This window comes from the organism of the source record quoted next, unplaced genomic scaffold, assembly GCF_019419815.1.
Source record: "Pyrus x bretschneideri cultivar Hongxiangsu unplaced genomic scaffold, Pyrus_bretschneideri_v1 Contig19, whole genome shotgun sequence".
NCBI lineage: Eukaryota > Viridiplantae > Streptophyta > Magnoliopsida > Rosales > Rosaceae > Pyrus > Pyrus x bretschneideri.
In genome coordinates, this window is record NW_025999490.1 from 6305628 (window position 1) to 6315745 (window position 10118).

The 10118-nt window shown below is 41.5% G+C and overlaps 3 protein-coding genes across 3 annotated transcripts; 1 reads left to right on the forward strand and 2 right to left on the reverse strand.

The window, feature by feature from the left end:
- Positions 1–340: 340 nt before the first annotated feature.
- LOC103952430 lies at positions 341–4796 on the reverse strand. The gene is made up of 2 exons (XM_048582651.1): positions 4638–4796; positions 341–1826 (listed from the first exon to the last, which is right to left on the reverse strand). The coding sequence occupies exon 2, from the start codon at positions 1793–1795 to the stop codon at positions 341–343; it is 1455 nt and encodes a 484-aa protein (XP_048438608.1). The 5' UTR covers positions 1796–1826; positions 4638–4796.
- Positions 4797–5680: 884 nt separating this feature from the next.
- LOC103937329 (UPF0051 protein ABCI8, chloroplastic-like) lies at positions 5681–8379 on the forward strand. The gene is given in 3 exon segments (XM_009347269.3): positions 5681–5918; positions 5921–7125; positions 7934–8379. Coding segments are annotated over 3 exon segments (1647 nt in total). The 5' UTR covers positions 5681–5695; the 3' UTR covers positions 8153–8379.
- Positions 8328–10118, reverse strand: LOC103952336 (SWI/SNF complex subunit SWI3B). Its single transcript, XM_009363943.3, has 2 exons — positions 9501–10118; positions 8328–9255 (listed from the first exon to the last, which is right to left on the reverse strand). The coding sequence occupies exons 1-2, from the start codon at positions 10101–10103 to the stop codon at positions 8428–8430; spliced, it is 1431 nt and encodes a 476-aa protein (XP_009362218.2). The 5' UTR covers positions 10104–10118; the 3' UTR covers positions 8328–8427.

The following is a 10118-nucleotide window of genomic DNA, read 5'->3' on the forward strand; positions in this document are numbered from 1 at the left end:
ATTATTGCCAACATATGCCAATGACCGCATGCTGGCACTGCCACCGATGATGACTTTTGAAGATATTTCTTCTAAATATATTGTTTGTCATAGTTTTTCATACGCTGCGGGTGCTGCTATATACTCTGTATTCAGAATTGGTATAAGCATCATATGTTGCAATTGTAAATAGTTACCGACAATATCCGAAAGGTACAAATTAAAACCAGAGCAGAAACGCTTAAACTGATACTAAAAACCATCCTCAGATGTCAAATACTAAAGAAAAAAAAAACTATGACACTATTAACTGTCTCGTTCTCATACGAAAAACTTAAATCATTGACGTTGCCACATGGATCTACGATTGCGCAGGTGGAATGACATCTTCGACGTCACACTCCACGCTGCTAATGCCATCAGAAGTAGGGATTTGAAGTTCGGCAGTTCCTAGAGGAATAGATCCTTCTGCAGCAATGTTTGATACGGATGGCATACTAACAGGTGCAGCAGACGGAGTTTGGTTGAGTTCGAAGTCCAGGCTCTTGACCGCATCATGAACCAATGAACTATTTTCAGGACCGAACTCTGGAGGTTGGATTTGAGAATCCTTACATAGGGTTTCAATGCCTGTTATGACAGCGACAGAGGCAGGTTCGGCAAATATAGAAGTTTGGTTGAGCTCGAGATTTGGGCTCTTTGCACCATCATGACCCAATGCGCTCTTTTCATTTTCAGAATCCACGGCCTCAGCTTGAATTTGATGATCCTTAACTTCAGTTTCAACGACTGGCATGACAGAAATTGCTCCGGGTTCAGCAGACGCAGGTGTTTGGTTGAGTTCACCAACTGGCATGACAGTCATTGCTGAGGGTTCGGCAAATACAGGCGTCTGGTTGAGTTCAAGTCCAAAGCTCTTTACTTCATCAGCAAATGATGTACTCTTTTCAGAACCCACAGCCTGAGTTTGAATTTCAGGAGGCTTACACACAGGTTCAACGCCTGGTATGTCAGCAACTGGTTCAGCTCTTGTTTCTGTTTTTGATGCTTTATTGGCCTCGACACCATTTGGCCCTTCCATTACTGTGGCAGCTTCAACTTCCTCCAACACTTTCTCCTGTTCAACAACATTATTATGCTCTGGCTTTGGCATCGCAGGGGTAGATTGGCTATCAGTTCCAGGTTCCGGAAATTGTTGTGACATGACTTTTCTTCCCAAGGGTAGGCCCGCATCATTCTTCGGCAAATTAACAACTGGAGGAATCACAAAAAGGAAAGATTTGTTTTCAAGTGACTCTGGGATTCCAGACTGAGGGACAGAGGATTGAGTTTGGTTAGGAACTGTAGGTATTTGGGGTTTCACATCAACAGGTTGCCTATTACTTTGGTCTGATGGGCGGGCAGACTCATAACGCTGAGATTGTGGGTTGAGAGGCGGTAGGGGAATTTCTCTTCTTTTGCACATCCTAATATGAGGAGCAATGTCATTTGCTGGTGTAATGGGAGTGATTTTCTCCTGTAGGAATACAACACCCCTCAGCTGAGTGTCAGTATCTCCGACCCTAACATTCAGAAGATATCCAGCATCGAATGCCCCTTCAATCACGCCAGTGACTACCTGGCCTACCATTTCATTCTCAACATCATCACTTGTACTTGCACTCTGTTTGGTTTTCTTCAAACCGTCAGCTCCTGGCATCACAGTTGGACTCTCTGCCGGAGCCAAGTTCTCATCCTTACGTGGACGTCCACGTTTTCGCTTCATAGGGGGGTCTGGCGAAGATAAAGAGCCCGTTCCTTGACTCTGTTGATTCATGCTGACAGATTTCACCTTTTAAAGTTTTCCCCTGCAACGAAAAACGTAATTTCAGAATATTTCCTAACACATGGTAACTGGAAACCTTATAAAATGTGAGTATGACTAATATAATATTGTATTACCAAATTATAATACGATTGGACTACAAATGGAAGGAAAAGAAAGTGAAATGAGTACAAATGGTAACCCTAAGTCCTGAACCAGAGAGACAAAGCTATTCCTCATATCAGCATGATATTGTTTTAGCTCAATCAACTTAGAAATAAAAGTTTTAAGTTTAATAATACTAACAAATAAATTTAAATATCAGTTAAATTAATTGATTTATACCACTCAGAAAATGCTACAAAAGTCTAATTGCAAAAGACCACAGATAGATCTCTCGATCTTAAGATCGACACCTATACTGCTATATACCTTAAGCAATTTACAAATATATCAAAAGTTTAAGGTTCATGCAATTGTTTTAGCTCAATCAACTTAGAAGCAGAAGTTTAAATTTAAAAACAATAATAAACAAATATCTCTCTCAAATCAAATTCATTTAAATCTGAAATCACACTCAGGAAAATGCTAAAAGAGTCTAATCTGCAAAAGATCACATACAAATCTCTCAGGAGGTTCAGATCTCCACCTACACTGTTACACCTCAATCAAATTACAAATATATCAAGTACAAAGGTCATGCAATAACCATGCAATTAACAATTAGTCTAATAAAAAAATCACAACAAAAGATCGGTGCTAAGGAGGTCTAACTTGAAAGAAAAAAACTCAGATAGAAATCTCTGAATCATTAGTTCTCCACTGATTACAAAGAAAAACAAAAAAAAAAATATCTCAATGGATAGAGCCAAGGTTTTGAAATTCTCACCAAGATCTATGACTGGAATGAAGGATTGAGTAGTAGGTCTAGACTCTTTCACGCTTGTGCTAAATAAGAATCTTTAATGGATAGATAAAGAAGAGAGAGTGGGGAGCAGCGGCGGAGAAAAAGAGAAAAACGTTATGTCAAGCCAGTAACAATTTTACCTAAACAGAAAAATAACCATCTATAAATTTGGGCTGGGAGCTAGGGAAAAACGCTATGTCAGGCCTGTAAAGTAGTCCAAATTTTTGTTACTCCAAACTCATCGTAGCCCAATCCATTGAAACCTTAGGAGCAGGAATGTCCTCCTAAACGCACAGTCCAAACACCCCTCACCCCCACCCCCTATCATGTTAACCTTTGGAATTTCCAAGTCGAGTTATTTCCTAGTTCCTACCAGCGGGAATTTCAATGAAGAGTAAGTCCAACTTTCCTTTCTGGACACCCTAAACTTCAGGCTCAACACAGAAGCATTGGAAGCTCCACTTATAGCTCTACTTAAGTATACGAATAAAAGATAAGATATGATTTCATGCATGTATAGAACCATCCTAGTTTTATACAATCATCGATGATATTGAGTTCTGAGGGAGGTATTGAAAGTTTAGAATCTTCTGAACAAATGTTTAGACACAAAGAAAGACCGAGAAAGGAGAGAGACAGAAAGAGTAACTTGGCCACTTCAATCATAACCATGTCCTTCATTTCTTTATTTGGTCATAAGAATCTGCCAAGATGATAATGCTAAGATTTAAGAGTTTGCACAATCGCATCCCCAAAGATGCTGAAGCATTAAAGAGGTTTAAGAGACTATTATAGGATCTCATAGTTCGATACTTTATGTTGTAAGTTAGATTCAATAAAAACACTAGCCTAGCATACAAGCAGCATTCAAGATATTAAAAAAAGACAGAAACCAACTAAATATACCAGAGAATTTGACCGATCAAAAGCCAACTCAACAAATGAACCCAATTCCATCAATGAATGACCTAAAGCAGCAAAAGCTTTTGTGTTCCTCCGAAACATATGCACCACACAACACAGATTACAACCTTATCATATTTCCCCAGAAAGCTATGCCACCGTTATAAAAGAAAGTTGTGATCATGTCCTGACATAATCTAATTAAACTACCAAATTATAACATACAACTCCATAACTCCTAGGCTAAATGAGAATGTAATAGTAGATGATAAACCGACTTCCCTGCAACCTTCCACATGTAACACTTACACCAACACTTTCCTCTTATGAAGAAACTGTTGATAAATAGTTTCCCATAAATGGAATTAAATTCTTACATTATTGCAAAAACAAGAGTTGAACAAAATACAGTAAATGATACTATCATGGCTTGATTTTGTGCACTGCAATAAAGTAAGCTAATAAGATGTCAGAATTTCCTTATCTCTCAATGTTTTCTTCGTTCTCACCGCTATGTTCTTGTTTCTCCGTTTATGTATCATACATTCTCATTCATAAAACGTTTAAACCCTAATATTCTATGCAGAGTGTCCCATATTACAAGTAATAATAAACCCAAAAGCAGACTAAATATGAACCCAAAAAGCATTAGCAGATATGGGTTAGGCCAGTTGGTCCGAGCAGAGTGTGCCCGCCTCCTTGCACCTAAGTTCGAATCACCCCGCAGATTAGAGTTTATTAAAAAAGATTCAATCTTTGAAAAAATAAAATAAATACAGAACAATTTTTTATGGAAACAAACAGTCATTATTGTCCACTCCAAAACTCATCTCACTCGAACCAAAATAAAAAATATAAAAATCATGTAATTTCACAAATATATGAAAATTTCTCTCTGGTTCATCAGATCAAAAACCCTAATGCTACCTCGATCAAATTATAGTAATATTTTTCAGCGACGAATTTAAAGAAATTAAAACAACGATGCAACGCCGGCAGAATTGTAATCACCGCAATGTCGACAGAGGAGGAAGAGGCACTTACATGCGGCGGCCGGCGACGGCTAGGAAACGAGAGGCGGGATCAAATCAAGGAAATCCAAATCCGCGGCAACGGTGGGAAAATCAATTTCTCTGTCGGTTTATTTTATTTCTCTCTCTTATTCTTGGGCCGCTTTAATTGTGGGCCCGGATTAAAGTTTTGTTTTGGGTATCAGATTCGCTAGACCCGGGTTTTGGCGCTGCACTCAAACACCCGGGAATACACGCTCACCATGAACGAGTTATTAGTTTGTTAATTCATTGTTAATGGCCAAATTTCACTAATTATTCTTGTGTTTTATAAGGCTTAAATGTCAAAATTGTCTGTGTGTTTTATCCTATCGGTCAATTTGGTACTCATATTTTCAATTTGATCAAGTTGATTTCTGTGTTTATCTTCGTTAGCCAATCTTAGAAAATTCGTTAAAGGACTGTTAAAATTGGAGTGTGCCTTGCACGTGAGAGGATAGAAATGTAACTTTACTGTATACTCATTAAATCCACGCAAGATCAAATGATCGATGATGACCATCTCACGTGCAATGCACACGTCAATTTTAATGGTCCTTTAATAGATTTTCAAGAATTGGCTAACCAAGGTAAACACAGAGACTAATTTGGCCTAAATTGAAAATACGGAGACCAAATTGACGGTAGGATAAAATACAGGGACCGTTTTAACATTTAAACCTTTTCTTTAGACACTCGATATTATCTATACTAATTGATAAATGAGTAAGCAACATTTTTTTAGTACGCAAATGACCATGAAAAGTGGAGGGGTGTTATTTTTCCAGGAATTTTCAATGCAAGCTAATAAGATGAAGATCAAAAGTAATGACTCAAATTTTTATACCACAAAAACAATGTTGCACCATCGCAGTAGCGAAGAGCCGGCCCAAACGGTAAAAGCGGTACGTGTGTTGCACACGACACATCTATGAAATCTATGGCCACGAATTGAATGCCACAACCACAATTTTTCACTTCCGTCTCTCCAATTGTCTCTCTTGTCGTCGCGTCTTCCCCGACTTTCTCTGAAGCTCCTGAGCCACAGAAACAATGGCGTCTCTGCTAGCCAACGGAATCTCCAGCTTCTCTCCCCAAGCTGCTTCAGAACCGCCCAAGTTCCCGAAAGGGTTTCACCCAAAGCTCGATTCCTTGAAGTTTTCGGGTCAGAAAACCTCTGCTCCGAAAAGGGTCTTTCGGGTGCGCGCAGATGTCGGGTACGAGCCGAAAACGGTTGAATCCGATCCGAGCACCGCAGGTAAGCTTTCGATTGAGGATTTCTTCGCAATCGCGAGTACGATAAGAAATTTGGGTTTAATATAGATATAGATTCGTTTTCGATTCCGAAAGGGCTTTCTAGGGAGACAATTGAGTTGATTTCATCGCTGAAAGGCGAGCCTGATTGGATGCTTGAATTTAGATTGAATGCTTTTGAGAAGTTTTTGACTATGAAGGAGCCCCAATGGTCTGATAATCGATACCCTGTAATTAATTTTCAAGATATGTGTTATTTCTCGGCCCCTAAGAAAAAACCCGCATTGAATAGCCTCGATGAGGCGGACCCGGAACTTCTTAAGTACTTTGATAGGTTGGGAGTGCCGTTGAATGAGCAGAATCGGTTGGCTAATGTTGCGGTGGACGCAGTTCTTGATAGCGTGTCGATAGCCACCACACATAGGAAGGCCTTGGAGGAAAAAGGTGTGATCTTTTGTTCGATATCAGAGGCAATTAGGGAGTACCCGGATTTAGTTAGGAAGTATTTGGGTAAAGTGGTGCCTACTGGCGATAACTATTATGCTGCCTTGAACTCTGCGGTGTTTAGTGATGGATCCTTTTGTTATATACCAAAGGACACTAAGTGCCCGATGCAGATTTCAACTTATTTCCGGATAAATGCGTTGGAGACGGGGCAGTTTGAGAGGACTTTGATAGTGGCTGATGATAGGAGTTTTGTGGAGTATTTGGAGGGGTGTACTGCACCGTCTTATGATACAAACCAGCTTCATGCTGCAGTGGTAGAGTTGTATTGTGGTGAGGGCGCTGAAATTAAGTACTCCACGGTGCAGAATTGGTATGCCGGGGATGAGCAAGGCAAGGGCGGGATTTATAATTTCGTTACCAAGCGAGGGCTTTGTGCTGGGGCTCGCTCGAAAATATCTTGGACCCAGGTGGAGACAGGGTCTGCCATTACTTGGAAATATCCGAGTGTTGTTTTGGAGGGCGATGATTCTGTGGGCGAGTTCTACTCAGTAGCTTTGACTAATAATTATCAGCAGGCAGACACAGGTACAAAGATGATACACAAGGGCAAAAATACAAGAAGTAGAATTATTTCAAAGGGCATATCAGCTGGGAATTCAAGGAACTGTTATCGGGGCCTTGTTCAGGTTCAATCCAAGGCAGAGAATGCTAAAAATTCCTCACAGTGTGATTCAATGCTTATTGGAGATACGGCAGCTGCCAACACCTACCCATACATCCAGGTAACTTCATTTGATCTTGTCTATTTTTGTTTTTGGCATAAGATGACGTGCATTGGTTTTTAATTTTATAACACAGACTGGCCTTAGCGTGATGGTTACTAAGAGTGATGATTTTTTTTAATTGATCCTTCATTGGATTGCTTTCATGCATTACTTTGTGTTACTCTGCCCTTCTGCTTAACCGTGTCCCTCCATTCTTGTGTTAAATGCATTTTGTTTTGATGGTCTGTACTCCATATGATGCTTCCTTCGACTCCTTAAAGAAGCCACTGTAGTTATATCAATATGAAAAAGGAACACCTGTGGGAGGCAAGGCATCAAGAGCCTGGTGTTCATATATAGGTTACTTTCTAGTCTGTTACTGAGGTTATGGATTAGACACACTGATGTGCAACTGTCATCATGCATGACCAACAAATATGAGCTACTTAGGCATGGCTTTATTGCAATAGGCGTTCGAACTATTTTCAGTACATTCAAGACTTTCTGTATCTGGTGAAAATCTAATCCTATTCTAGGTAGGTTTGAGAATTCTGAAGTTTTTCGGTCCTCGTCTTGCTCCAATTTATACTTTTGGGCTGATAATGGCATTCAATGGCCATAATTTCGGTGTTCAATGGCATTAACGCATATAATTCTTATGTTTGTCAATTGGAGGATTTGAATCTTGATTTGGCTGTTTTTGCATTGATTTCGACTTCAATTCCTTCCCAATATGCTGTTCGGCTTTTGTCCAGTTAGCGCCCGTATAATGTGGAACTATAATGGAGTACTCATTTATTGCTTCACTATCGTGTGTTTTTAACAGGTAAAGAATCCCACAGCTCGAATTGAACACGAAGCCAGTACCTCCAAAATTGGTGAAGACCAGCTATTCTACTTTCAGCAAAGGGGAATCGAGTATGAGAAAGCCATGGCCGCTATGATATCCGGGTTCTGCCGGGATGTATTCAACGAGCTCCCTGACGAGTTTGGGTCTGAGGTGAACCAATTGATTGGCTTGAAGCTTGAAAATTCAGTGGGTTAGATAACAGCACTGGTTTGGGCAAATAAGCTGAGTCGATGAAATTCGATCTTTTTGTCAACGGGTTTAAAATCCGAGTAGTTTGCAAGAACCGTTTTAACTTAATAGCTATGTACATAGATATTTGTTGTAAATGTTCATCCTCTGCTGTCGAAATACACAATGTAACGTACCGAGATAGAACACGATGCTGCACTAAACATTTCTTGTTATGAATTCATGTTAACAAAGGTGCCGTACTTGCATTGAGGCAACGAAACATACACGAATGATGAAAATCAATCCGCTTTTACACTCTTCTCCTCCGCCGCAGTTTTTGGTGCAGAACTTTTGTTTAACAAAAGTGTCATCTGATCGACAAAGAGCATGCTTTTCATTTGCTCCAGTTGTTCCCACTCTTTCTCCATCTGCAAATCTAACGCCTCGAAACGGATGATCTTCTTTCGGATTTCTCTCATCTGTACCTCTGTAATCCCGGAGATTGCTCGTCCCACATCCAGCCCTTCCTTCTCAAGCTGTGAATTTGCATCTACAAAAGCTGCCCCCAGTGCATCCGGGTCAGTTTTATCGTCTCCGTTTAATTCAGCATCAGTTTCATGCTGTCTTGCATTCGAAGCCAGAGATGTAACACTCATTTTGCTTGTTTCATAATCCGCCTCACACAGCGCTGTTACAGCAGCAGAAGCAGCAGCCTCTGCAACCTGCACGCCCGCCAGAGCTGACAGAAAGGCCGCCTGAGCCATAATTGGGTTGCTTGCATCCGCAAGAGGCGTGAGACGCATTCTTTTACTTAGAGACGGTGTTGTACCATCACCATCACCCTCCAACGCACATTCAGCATCACCTGCATTGTCAGAAAATTCCTCACCGAAAGGAATCTTGAGGAAATGAGCAACACATTCCTTCTCGCTTCTACCAACATGTTGCGCAACCTTCCTCCAGTCGTCGCCATAATGCATAAGGGCCTCTAGAAGATGCAGAGTATCTTTATCAGCCCAGCCACTCCCCATCTCTTCATTGATCTCAACCCGCCTGAAATCGGAAGAACTTATGCCGATCTGATAGTTTCCGCGAACATAGCACCTTGCACATAGAGTCATGTCATTCTGTTCCCAACAACAAATTGAAAACCTTAGTTGCAGCAAACCTTAGTATCAGCTAAAACACTTCATGGAATTGCAAAGCAAAATCGAAGCTAATCAATTCGAACAAGATCAAATGTTCCTTAAATTAATCAATTCGAACACGACAAAACGAAACCTATGAATTTCAAATAGTGGACAATTACATCAAAGTACTTCAATTCAATTCCAAATGAAATAAGGGTAGCAAGAGAATGACAAGAACAGACCTTTTCGGAAACAAAACAGGCAATGCTGCAAACAGACTTGCAGCCATTGCAGGTCCTCTTCTTGGGGTTCTCCTTGGCACCGACGGCGGGGGATTCAGCGCCTCCGTTAGAGGAAACACCGGCGGCCTTGCTGCTGTCCTTGTCCTCCCACTTGAGGGGCTTGTTGAGCGCGGAAGGAGTGTAATTGATCAAACCCCACGCCTCGAGGAAATCGAAAACCCTCCGAACGGAGCCGACGTCGCCGACGAGAGACTTGCGGGCCTCCGTGAAGGTGAGCTTCCGAGAAGGGTTGACGGCCCTGGATTGGGCGACGATGGTGTTGCGGTAGTACTTGTAGAGGGTAGGGTTTTTCGAAGGGGATCGAGAATCGAAGAACTCGGGGAGGAATCGGACCTCGCAGTGGTGGATGTGGTCCGGCGAGAACCAGCTGGAATAGCTGGGGACGTGGATGACGTCGGCGTCGGAGGTGGGACGCGGTTGAGGATGGCGGGGAGCGGCGGTGGTCGGAGTCTCGGGATTGGCGGGGATCGGAAGAGGAGTGGGTGGGGGTTTGGATGGGGTGTCGGAGGAGGAGAGGTCTTGGGCCGCTGATTTGGTAGCCATGGGATTTAGCGGATC